Raw genomic sequence first — 13,169 nt, 5'->3', positions numbered from 1 at the left:
CTCCCAGGTCCCTTTACTCCTCTATCCCATTTAGATTCTTATTTAAGTAATATCTGACCTCCTTATTTTTCTTACCTAAATGTAAAACCTCACACCTATCTATGTTGAAATTCATTTGCTAATTATATTCTTCAAGTTTATTAATGTCTTCATATAATTTGTTGCAGTCCTCCTCAGTGTTGACTATCCCTCTGAATTTGGTGTCTTCCACAAATTTAGAAATTGTGTTTCTGATTTCCAAAGTGTAAATCGTTAATATAAATTGTGAACAGTGGTTACCCCAACTCTCCGCTTTCTGTCTGTCTTTCAGCCAGCCAGCTATCCATTCATAGAAACATAGAAGATAGGAGGAGTAGGCCATTCGGCCCCTCGAGCCCGCTCCGCCATTTAATGAGATCATGGCTGATCATCCAAATTCAGTACCCTGTCCCTGCTTTCTCCCCATATCCCTTGATCCCTTTAGCCTTGAGAAATATATCCAACTCCTTCTTGAATATATTTAATGAATTGGCCTCATCTGCCTTGTGTGGCAGAGAATTCCACAGGTTCACCACTCTGAGCAAAGGAATTCCTCATCTCAGTCCTAAATGGCTTACACCTTATCCTTAGACTGTTACTCCTGGTTCTGGACTCCCCGACCATCGGGAACAACCTTCCTGCATCTAGTCTGTCTAGTCCTGTAAGAATTTTATAAGTTTCAATGAGATCCCCTCTCATTCTTCTAAACTCTAGCGAATATAAGCCTAATCGACCCAATCTCTCCTCATATGTCGTCCAGGTATCAGTCTGGTGAATCTTCGCTGCACTCTCTCCATGGCAAGAACATCCTTCCTAAGATAAGGCAACCAAAACTGCACACAATACTCAAGATGTTGTCTCACCAAGGCCCTGTACAACTGCAGCAAGACTTCCTTGCTCCAGTACTCAAATCCTCTCGCTATGAAGGCCAACATACCATTTGCCTTCTTAACCGCCTGCTGCACCTGCATGCTTACCTTCAGCGACTGGTGCACAAGGACACCCAGGTCTCGTTGCACTTCCCCGTTTCCCAATCTATTGCCGTTCAGATAATAATCTGTCTTCCTGTATTTGCCACCAAAGTGGAGAACCTCACATTTATCCACATTATTACAGGAAACTTTCGATTAACTGGCCTCCTAAATAACCGGAAATGTGGGTTAACCGGCAAAATTCAGGAGTAGGTTCAGGTAACTTTTATTACTTGCCTTGCTCCATGGATTGCTGTGCAAGGGTGTGGCTGCAGCTGTTGCTAAGCTACAGAGACGCTTGCAACTTGTGGCCATTGTTTTGAACCTGTTGCTAAGCAACAGGGTTTGTTGCTTTATACGGAGCTCTCAGCTCCGTATCTTTTACTATAGCGTTCGGTTATCCGGAATTTTTGATGAACCGGCACCACGTCGGTCCCGTCCGTGCCAGATAAAAGAAAGTTTCCTGTATACTGCATTTGCCATGCATCTGCCCAATCACCCAACATGTCCAAATCATACTGGAGTTTCTCTGCACCCTCCTCACAGCACACACGCCCTCCCAGCTTTGTGTCGTCTGCAAACTTGGAGATATTACATCTAGTTCCCTCATCTAGATCATTTATATATATTGTGAATAGCTGGGGTCCTAGCACCGATCCCTGCGGTACCCCACTAGTCACTGCCTGCCACTCGGAAAAAGACCCGTTTATTCTAACTCTGCTTCCTGTCTGCCAACCAGTTCTCTATCCAAGACAGTACCTTACCCCCAATCCCATGTGCTTTAACTTTCCACGCTAATCTCTTATGCGGGACCTTATCGAAAGCCTTCTGAAAGTCCAAATACACCACATCCACTGGTTCTCCCTTATCCATTCTACCAGTTACATCCTCAAAAGATTCCAGTAGATTAGTCAAGCATGATTCCTTTTGTAAATCCATGTTGACTTTGTCCGATCCTGTCACTGTTTTCCAAGTGCGCTGCTATTACATCTTTTATAATGGACTCTAGCATTTTCCCCACTACCGATGTCAGGCTTACCGGTCTAGAATTCCCCGTTTTCTCTCTACGACCCTTCTTAAATAGTGGGGTTACATTAGCTATCCTCCAATCCATGGGAACTGTTCCAGAGTCTATAGAATTTTGGAAGATGACCAGCAATGCATCTACTATTTCTAGGGCCACTTCCTTAAGTACCCTAGGATGTAGATTATCAGGCCCTGGGGATGTATTGGCCTTCAATCCCGTCAATTTCCCCAACACCATTTCCCTACAAATACTGATTTCATTCAATTCCTCCCTCTCATTAGACCCCATGTTCCCCGACATCTCTGGGAGATTATTTGTGTCCTTCTTTGTGAAGACAGAACCAAAGTATGTATTTAATTGGTCTGCCATTTCTTTGTTCCCCATTATAAATTCTCCTGATTCTGACTGCAAGGGACCTACGCTTGACTTCACCAATCTTTTTCTCTTCACATATCTATAGAAGCTTTTACAGTCAGTTTTTATGTTCCCTACAAGCTTACTCTCAATCTATTTTCCCCCTCTTAATTAATCCATTTGTCCTCCTTTGCTGAATCCTAAACTGCTCCCAATCCTCAGGTTTGCTGCTTTTTCTGGCCAAATTATATGTCCTCTCCTTGGATCTTATGCTATCCCTAATTTCCTTTGTTAGCCACGGTTGAGTCACTTTTTTTGTTTTATTTTTATGCCAAACAGGGATGAACAAATTCTGTAGTTCATCCATGCGATCTTTAAATGTTTGCCATTGCCTATCCACCGTCAACCCTTTAAGTAACGTTCCCCAATCCATCCTAGCCAACTCGTGCTTCATACCATCGTAGTTTCCTTTATTTAAATTCAGGACCCTAGTCTCCGAGTCAACTACTTCACTCTCCATTTTAATGAAGAATTCTATCATATTATGATCGCTCCGACCCAACGGGCCTCGCAAAACAAGATTGCTAATTAATCCTTTTTCATTACATAATACCCAGTCTAAGATGGCCTGATCTCTAGTTGGTTCCTCGACATATTGGTCCAGGAAGCCATCCTGTATACACGCTAGGAATTCCTCCTCCACAGTATTGTTACTAATTTGGTTAGCCCAATCTATATGTAGATTAAAGTCACCCATGATAACTGCTGTGCCCTTATTGCACGCGTCTCTAATTTCCCATTTAATGCCATCCCCAACCTCAGCATTACTGTTTGGGGGTCTGTATATAATTCCCACTAACATTTTCTGCCCCTTGGTATTTCTCAGCTCTGCCCATACAGATTCCACATCATCAGAGCTAATATCCTATTGTGTTAATCTCCTCTTTAACTAGCAATGCTACCCTACCGCCTTTTCCTTTTTGCCTGTCCTACCTGAATATTGAATACCCCTGGATGTTGAATTCCCAGTCTTGGTCACCCTGGAGCCATGTCACCGTAATCCCAATTATATATCCGTTTACATCTATTTGCGCAGCTAATTCATCCACCTTATTATGAATGCTCCTCGCATTAAGACACAAAGCCTTCAGGCTTGATTTTTTAACACTCTTAGTCCTTTCAGAATTCTTATTTACTGTGGCACTGTTTGATTTACAACCTTGATTTCTCTGCCTTCCACTTTTGCTTTTCTCCTTCCTGTCTTTTGTTTCTATCCTTGCTTCCCTTTCCTCTGTCTCCTTGCACAGGTTTCCAACCCCCTGCCATTTTAGTTTAAACCCTCCCCAACAGCACTAGCAAACACTCCCCCTAGGACATCGATTCCAGTCCCGCCCAGGTGCAAACCGTCCAGTTTGTACTGGTCCCACATCCCCCAGAACCGGTTCCAATGTCCCAAGAATTTGAATCCCTCCCCCTTGCACTATTCCTCTAGTCACATATTCATCTGAAATATCCTTCTATTTCTACTCTGACTAGCACGTGGCACTGGTAGCAATCCTGAGATTACTACCTTTGAGGTCCTATTTTTTAATTTGCCTCCTAACTCCCTATATTCAGCTTTTAGGACCTCATCCCATTTTTTACCTATATCATGGTACCTATATGCACCATGACAACTGGCTGTTCACCCTCCCCCTCCAGAATGCCCTGCAGCTGCTCCGAGACATCCTTGACCCTTGCACCAGGGAGGCAACATGCCATCCTGGAATCTCGTTTGCAGCCACAGAAACGCCTACCTATTCCCCTTACAATAGAATCCCCTATCACTATAGCTCTCCCGGTCTTTTTCCTCCCGTCCTGTGCAACAGGACCACCCAATTTGGCTGCTGCTACCTTCCTCCGTTAAGCCATCTTCCTCAACAATATCCAAAGTGGTGTATCTGTTTGAAAGGGGGATGGCCACAGGGGACCCCTACACTACCTGCCTGCGCCTACTACTCTGCCTGGTGGTCACCCATTCCCTTCCTGCCCGTGCAGCCTTTACCTGCGGTGTGACCAACTCCCTAAACGTGCTATCCACGATGTCCTCAGCATCGTGAATGCTCCAGTATGTTTCCATTCGCAGCTCCAGCATTGCAATTTCTGCTACTTGTCTCCTGACTCCGCATGCTGACCTTATTACATCCACTACATTACCCTTGTCTACTCTGTTACCTCTGTCTCTCCCACAGTCACTGTCAAATTATGCTTCAGCTTTTTTACTTATGTACAGAAGCAAAAGTGACAACCAAAAAGCATTCTCAGGATGTGAGCCAGCATTTATTGCTGATCCCTAAATTAGTCTGTAGGAGATGGTGCATCTGGACCAGGCAAGTTTTTCATAGCGCTGCGCAGCAGATAAAATTTTAATAAGCTGCCAATGTTTTTAATCACAAATAGTGTTTCGAAAGTGCAACACAGCAGACACTGATGGTTTGCTCTCGTTCATCCTCAGTTTGGGACAAGGAACCAGTTAGGAGTAATTGTTTTTGGTTGGAACAATTTAATCATGCAATAAAGATTATTCCAGAGATTAAAGAGGAAATACATACATTTATGCACATGCAAGAAAGAAGAAAACATGTATTTTTTAATCTTTTAAAAAAATGTGCTCATAAAGGTGAGAGATGTTTATGCTGGGGGATGGAATTCTTCCCATTTTAGATATTGAAAGTCAGCTGTGGCTCAGTGGGTAGCACACTCGCCTCTGAGTCAGAAGGCTGTGGGTTCAAGTCCCACGCCAGGGACGTGAGCACTCCAGTGCAGTGCTGAGGGAGTGCTACACTGTTGGAGGTGCCGTCTTTTGGATGAGACGCTAAACCGAGGCTTCGTGAGCTCTCTCAGGTGGACGTAAAAGATCCCAAGGCATTATTTCGAAGAGCAGGGGAGTTATCCCCGGTGTCCTGGCCAATATTTATCCCTCAATCAACTAACAAAAACAGATTATCTGGTCATTATCACATTGCTGTTTGTGGGAGTATACTGTGCGCAAATTGGCTGCCGTGTTTCCCACATTACAACAGTGACTAGTACTACACTCCAAAAAGTACTTCATTGACTGTAAAGCGCTTTGAGACATCTGGTGGTCGTGAAAGGCGCTATATAAATGTAAATCAATTTTTTTTTTCAGGTATAGCAGAGCCAGATGTAGGATAAAGCTCCCTAAACTCTGTCCTAATGACATGAATCAGCCCCAACCTTCGAAGAGCACCCCCAATTGCACGTTTGTTTCATTTCCATAACCAGCCAACCTGTGACCCCTCTAAATGATATTGACAATAAATGCCAAATTAGGGACAGTTTTGTGCTGTTGGCTCATGTGCAGTAGGAATTGGATCGAGACTGCCCAAGCTCATTTTGCATAAGACAGCCAACAGACAGAGAAGGCTTTTCATCCCAGTCTGGGCTGGATTTGAAGAGAGGTGAAAGGTTGTAATTTTCATTGTCGTGAGCTGCTTCTCTTCTGACACATATTTATAACCGACTCTTCAAATTGGGAAGTGGAGGAGGGTGGTGCTGGACTATGGGAGAAATACAACAGATTATGGACTCCAAGTAGTGGAAGTGGATTTGAGAGTATGGTGGTGGTGGGGTGGGGGGGTTATTATGGGGTGTGATAGTATTATAATGGCCATGCATGTTAGCTTGATGGCGAGGGCATATGGGGTGAGAAAGCATTTGTATATCGCCTTTCACGACCTCAGGGCGTCCCAAAACGCTTTACAGCCAATGAAGTACTTTTGAAGTGTAGTCACTGTTGTAATGTAGGAAACGCAGCAGCCAATTACACACAGCAAGCTCCCACAAACAACAATGTGATACTGACCAGATAAAGCTGTTTTTTATTATGTTGATTGAGGCATAAATATTGGCCAGGACACCGGGGATAACTCCCCTGCTCTTCTTCGAAATAGTGCCATGTGATCTCATCCGAAAGACGGCACCTCCAACAGTGCAGCCCTCCCTCAGCACTGCACTTGAGTGTCAGCCTAGATTTTTGTGCTCAAGTCTCTGGAGTGGGACTTGAACTTACAACCTTCTGACTCAGAGGCAATAATGCTATCCACTGAGCTATGACTGATACTTTGCTTGCTAACATCAACAGGTGACGATTTGATGAGTGATACCATGGACATCAGGACTGTCTGATGTTAGATATTTAAGGGACTTAAAAATTAAACCAGCAGCGGAAGTAAAAAAAATTAAACAGTTCCAGGTTCATGGCCAGGAACCTGCAGGAAAGTTGACTGAAGATAAAGTACAAGAGTAAGATGCCATATGAATTCCCTTACTTAAATACTTCATAAAACTTACTAAATAACTTGGTAATGTCTACTGTCAAGTAAAGCAGTAAGGATAACTGCAATAAACCCATTAAAATTACAATAACACCATTAAAAAATAAACTTGACCAGCTGCAAATGTAAAAACAAATTGTCCATATTATCAGTTCCTTCAACCCAGTCTGAAACTGCAACTGATGCCTAGGGACTTCTGAGCATATAGTCCAGTAATACACATGCTGAATGTGGTTTGATGTTTCTGCCATGCAATAACATGCAGAGGCGGAGAATCCATGGAGGTGGTGATGGGAGAACACCTATATAGGCAATATACTTGTAATATTAAAATTGGAATGTTTTTGTTCAAATCAGCACAATTCATATTGCGCAAGATGAGGCGGGGCGCATAGTGAACACTTTTAAGGATGTTCAATCATCTTTTCTTTCTGGGAAGCTATGGAGGATGTCTCAGAGAAGTGTAAAATATAAAGTTAGCCATATTCTGCAGCTAAATCCATTGGAGCCAGAACATTAAACTTTAAAATTGATAAGAAAGAATGCTTGATTTATTACTAGGGCTACAGACTTATTAAAAATTCATTCTTGGGATACGGGCGTCGCTGGCAAAGCTGGAATTTATTGCCCATTCCTAGTCGCCCTGGTTTGATAGAACTGAGTGGTGTGCTAGGCACTTTCAGAGGGCAGTTAAGAATCAATCTTGTTGGTATGGGACTGGAGTCACAAAGGCCAGACTGGGTAAGGGTATCCTTCCCTAAAGGGCATCAGTGAACGAGTTAAATTTTTCCGACAATCAGACAGCTTCATGATCACTTTTTACTGATCCCAGCTTTTTATTTCTGTATTTTTTTTTTGTTTTAGACTAAAGTTAAATTCTCAGACTTCCATGGTGGGATGTGAACTCGTATTCTCTGGATTATTAGTCCAGGCCTCTGGATACTTGTCCAGATAACCACTACTCTACCGTATCCTGATTGTGATAGAGTGTGAAAAATCAAATGGTCTGCATTGAAAGAACTGAAATTCGTTCATGGGAAGTGGGCATCACTGGCAAGGCCAGCATTTACTGCCCATCCCTAATTGCCTTTGAGAAGGTGGTGGTGAGCTGCCTTCTTGAACCGCTACAGTCCGTGAGGTGAAGGTACGCCCACAGTGCGGTTAGGGAGGGAGTTCCAGGATTTTGACCCAGCGACTATGAAGGATCGGCGATATACTTCCAAGTCAGGATGGTGTGCGACTTGGAGGGGAACTTGCAGGTGGTGGTGTTCCCATGTGCCTTCTGCCCTTGTCCTTCTAGGTGGTAGAGGTCGCGGGTTTGGAAGGTGCTGTCGAAGAAGCCTTGGTGAGCTGCTGCAAAGCATCTTGTAGATGGTACACACTGCAGCCACGGTGTGCCAGTGGTGGAGGGAGTGAATGTTTAAGGTGGTGGATGGGGTCACAATCAAGCGGGCTGCTTTGTCCTGGATGGTGTCGAGCTTCTTGAGTGTTGTTGGAGCTACTCATCCAGGCAAGTGGAAAGTATTCCATTACACTCCTGACTAGTGCCTTGTACATGGTGGAAAAGCTTTGGGAAGTCAGGAGGCGAGTCACTCAATGCAGAATACCGAGCCTCTGACTTGCTCTTGTATTTATGTGGCTGGTTCAGTTAAGTTTCTGGTCAATGGTGATCCCTAGAATGTTGATGGTGGGGGATTTAGCAATGGTAATCCCGTTGAATGTCAAGGGGTGGGGGCTAGACTCTCTCTTGTTACTAGATATAACTCAGGTGCTCAAACGGATAAGGGAAGGGTTTTAAGATAAAACTCCACATAGGAATGGACTTAGTTTGCTGCAAAAGAACTATAGGAGGCAAAAGGATTTATGAAAGATAAAAGGGTAGACAAATTAATGGTGGGCACCCAGTTGTGACAGTAGTTGGTCATCAGAGTGATAAGAGTGTTCTGCTGTACTCACCAAGATACCACCCTGAGGGCCATTTCTAGTTGCATCTGCCATATCTAAATAATGCTGGAAGAAGAGCAAAATCTTAGTTAAATCAAACATATACAACAAAATACATTAACTGACCATTCATCTCATTGCCATCTGTGGGATGTTACCAGCACAGGATGGCAACCACATTTTTCTACAGAACAGGCACAGCACATGTTTAAAGAAAAAGGCTGCATAAAAATGCGAATATTTGATCTTCCGACATGTATAGTTTACTCCTGATAGTTTAAAGTTTTTTTGCATTTAAGTTTTTTTGCATGAATTATCCAAATTAAGCAAAATGGTAATTTAGAGATAAAAAACAGACTTTAGATATTTTGAATTAGGCATTCACTGTACATCCTAGTCCCATCGGAAAAACACAAGCTCCAGCATTCACTCAATTGTATAAGCACATCTTCCTTTCTATCTCCTCTCCTCCTAATAACATTTTATGTTTGGTGAATACTCTTGAACCTTTGTACACACCTTGTTTGAAATACAAAATATGATTGGTTCCCCAGGGTAATGAAGCTCCAGTGTTTACAATTCAAGAATGAAAGCTGAGCTTTGTTTTATTCCTTAATGGTTGACATTCAAATTACAATGTGTCAACTGAATATTCCTGTAGGGATTCCTCCAATCACATACCAATTCGTAAGTGTACAGATTAATGGAACAAAATAGATTTCACGATTACACCGGTGGAGGTAAAAAATGTTAGAGCATTAAGGTATATAATGAGTTTTAAAATAGTTTTTGAAAAATTCTTAGCTCTACGATTAAAACTTTATAGACATAACTTAGCCCACATCATTGAACATTTCCCCAGAAATCTCAATATAAAAATTAGAATTGTTTGATTTGGTTTTGTGTAGGTTGCCTTATAATATTTATTTGCAAGTAGATACTAGCCTTTCTTAAAAAGAATATTCAACAGACTGTCACTAAAAGGCCCAGCTTATTCTCATTCCATTTTACAAAACAATTCTGTAAAACGGGAAGTGAATAGATTGGTGTACATATGCCTTCACATCCTGCCTCAATGACAAAGCAATTCATTTTTTTTTTAAACTTTCAACACTACAATTTTAAATAAATAATTTTTATGTTACTGAAGTAGAGGATACGTAATCAAGGTCTGTGGGATATTATATATTCTACGGATATTTTCTCCCAACAATCAAGAGTTAGGGACAGCAGCACACATGACTATGAATTGTATTGGTTATCAATTTTTTTTTAAACTTTCATTTTCATCTAGGTATTTTTTAGGCAAGATTTCCCTCCCCAAACATATTTCCTCCCTGCTGTTGTCTTCCTGACACTTTATAGCTGAAAAGACAGGTGAACAACCCACTCAGGGGAGTCACTGCCAGTGTACTATGTAGGTCATAACCAAAAGAATTCCCCTCTAATCTTCCCTTTCACTTGGCACCCCAACACGAAATGGTTCAGATTTGGAACTGAGCAGAGAATGGCTCAAATCAGCATCAACTCCCACTCAGTTAGCAACTTTGCTGCCTGCTTTTTAGCACATATTCTAATTACACCACAGATGTAATAGCAGAGCACTTGGAAAACAGATCGGACAAAGTCAACATGGATTTACAAAAGGTAAATCGTGCTTGACTAATCTACTGGAATTTTTTGAGGATGTGACTGGTAGAATAGCAGCTAAGGGAGGACCAGTGGATGTGGTGTATTTGGACTTTCAGAAGGCTTTCGATAAGGTTCCGCATAAGAGATTAGTGTGTAAAGTTAAGGCACATGGGATTGGGGGCAAGGTACTGAATTGGATAGAAAACTGGTTGGCAGACAGGAAGCAAAGAGTTGGAATAAATGGGTCTTTTTCCGAGTGGCAGGCAGTGACTAGTGGGGTACCGCAGGGATCGGTCCTTGGACCCCAGCTATTCACAATATATATTAATGATCTAGACGAGGGAAACTAGATGGAATATCTCCAAGTTTGCAGACGACACAAAGCTGGGTGGGCGTGTGTGCTGGGAGAAGGATGCCAAGAAACTCCAGTATGATTGGATGGGTTGGGTGATTATACTGCATCTGCCATGCATCTGCCCAATGTGGATAAATGCGAGGTTATCCACTTTGGTGGCAAAAACAGGAAAGCAGATTATCTGAACGGCAATAGATTGGGAGAAGGGGAAGTGCAACAAGACCTGGGTGTCCTTGTGCACCAGTCGCTGAAGGTAAGCATGCAGGTGCAGCAGGCGGTTAAGAAGGCAAATGGTATGTTGGCCTTTGTAGCGAGAGGGTTCGAGTACAGGAACAAGGATGTCTTGCTGCAGTTGTACAGGGCCTTGGTGAGACCACACCTTGAGTATTGTGTGCAGTTTTGGTCGCCTTATCTGAGGAAGGATGTTTTTGCCATGGAGGGAGTGCAGCGAAGATTCACCAGGCTGATACCTGGGATGGCAGGAATGACGTATGAGAAGATTTTGGGTCGATTGGGATTATACTCACTGGAGTTTAGAAGAATGAGAGGGGGTCTCATTGAAACTTATAAAATTCTAACAGGACTAGACAGACTAGATGCAGGAAGGATGTTCCCGATGGCGGAGGAGTCCAGAACCAGGGGTCACAGTCTAAGGATAAGGGGTAAGCCATTTAGGACACAGAGATGAGGAGGAATTTCTTCACCCAGAGAGTGGTGAACCTGTGGAATTCTCTACCACAGAAGGCAGTTGAGACCAATTCATTAAATATATTCAAGAAGGAGTTAGATAGATTTCGTAAGGCTAAAGGGATCAAGGGATATGGGGAAAAGGCAGGGACAGGGTACTGAGTTTGGATGATCAGCCATGATCTCATTGAATGGCGAAGCAGGCTCGAGGGGCCGAATGGCCTACTCCTGCTCCTATCTTCTATGTTTCTATGCTTCTATATTACCTAAGCATGAGGTACAAATATGTTACAATTAAATCAACTCTGTAACTGTGCTGATTATATGTTGAATATTACATTACTGAATAATTTTGTTTTTGTCATTCACTTTTAAATTATTTTCCTTCTCAGTGAAATACAAAAAAAGGAAGAATGACATAATTTGTACAAATTACACTTCTGGGAAATGAAACTGACAACCAGAATGTGTCACATTCCAGACATTCCAGATCAATGCATTGAAGATGTTTTTTTGTTCATGCAAAAAGACCATGGTTGAAAATGGTTTGTGGGTCTTCCACACTTGTCAGTGCATATTTATCCATATATACACACACATGTAGACATTTAACTCATTTACTGGGCATGAAATGTAAAGCAGAACATGAAGCTTTATACTTTCCACTGCATGCTATTTATACCAACTAGGGTAGAGGTGAGCAAGCACTTTGTCATAGATACATATTCCATGAAACTGTGAGGGCCACATATTAAGTATAAATCCATGTCCCCCTTAACTTGCATACATCACACGTTTCTAATGCTAACCTTGGTGTTCTGGTTAAGGATTTATCCATTAATGAGACAACAGCCCTTTCCAATTTAGCAGGCCACAAAATTCAATCAGCAGAAAAACAGCAAAGAAAAAAACCCATAAAACACAATTAGGATTGAACCGCCTGGGTCAGAAACCCAGAATTTCAGGGACTGCAAGTTGCCCACAGGATAGTTTGCACCCCCACCCAAAGCTTCGGTGGTCAAGCTTCTACTTAAAAACACCCACTTGACAGCCTGTCAATCACTGTCAGTGTTAACATCACTGGGGACCTGGGTCTTCCCAGAAGTATCAGGGCACGAGGCACTTTTCTCTCCCCAAACACGCACCGTAACGAGCCAGCTGTGCAGACCGGTGTCCAGGAGGAGCTGCAAACTCCCGCGACACGGTCTGGTCCTGAGCGCCCTCTCCCACTGAAAGGAGTGGGGCCTAGGCTCGCCCCGCGCCCCCTCCCGGACCTGCAAATGGCGCCGCTCTCGAATGTTCCACACTGTGATGCGGCGTTACCCTAGCAACCCACCCGCTGCACGGACCCACGCGAGGCTTACCTGGAAGCTGCGCAGCGACAGTAAACTGCTCCGGGAGAGGTGAGGAGGGAGACCCAGTCGCGATACTCGTGCTACCCAAGCTCCGGCTCCGCTTCTTCCTCCCACTCCCACCGGAAACCACTCAACTCTCGCCCGCCTCCCAAATCCCGCGCAGAGACTTCCGCTGCCCGAATGCTGTTTCTCCTGCGCAGCCGCAGTGTGTCATCGGCTGTTGCCCCCTGGGCTGATTGCCGGATCTCAGCCGAAGTGTGTCGCCCGCTGTTGCCCCCCGGGCTGAGTGCCTGATCTCAGCCGAAGTGTGTCGCCCGCTGTTGCCCCCCGGGCTGAGTGCCCGATGTCAGCCGCAGTGTGTCGCCTGCTGTTGCCCCCCCGGGCTGAGTGCCTGACCTCAGCCACAATGTGTATCACAGAATCACAGAAACCCCACAGTGCAGATAGAGGCCATTTCGGCCCATCGAGCCTGCACCGACACATATCCCA

At 43.7% G+C, this 13,169-nt stretch overlaps 1 protein-coding gene across 1 annotated transcript in view; it reads right to left on the bottom strand.

The window, feature by feature from the left end:
- The window catches only part of tmem33 (transmembrane protein 33), a 66,927-nt gene extending 54,090 nt beyond the window's left edge, over positions 1–12,837 (bottom strand). The window contains exons 1-2 of the mRNA XM_085969312.1: positions 12,690–12,837; positions 8,664–8,717 (exon numbers count right to left, since the gene is read on the bottom strand). Coding sequence (XP_085825438.1) covers positions 8,664–8,705 — 42 coding nt within the window. The 5' untranslated portion in view covers positions 8,706–8,717; positions 12,690–12,837. The remainder of the gene's footprint in view (positions 1–8,663; positions 8,718–12,689) is intronic.
- Between the last annotated feature and the right edge of the window lie 332 nt (positions 12,838–13,169).

This window comes from Somniosus microcephalus, chromosome 2, assembly GCF_052327205.1.
Source record: "Somniosus microcephalus isolate GS21.2 chromosome 2, FLI_Smic_1.0, whole genome shotgun sequence".
In the NCBI taxonomy this organism is placed as follows: domain Eukaryota; kingdom Metazoa; phylum Chordata; class Chondrichthyes; order Squaliformes; family Somniosidae; genus Somniosus; species Somniosus microcephalus.
This window is presented reverse-complemented; position numbering and strand designations above follow the sequence as displayed.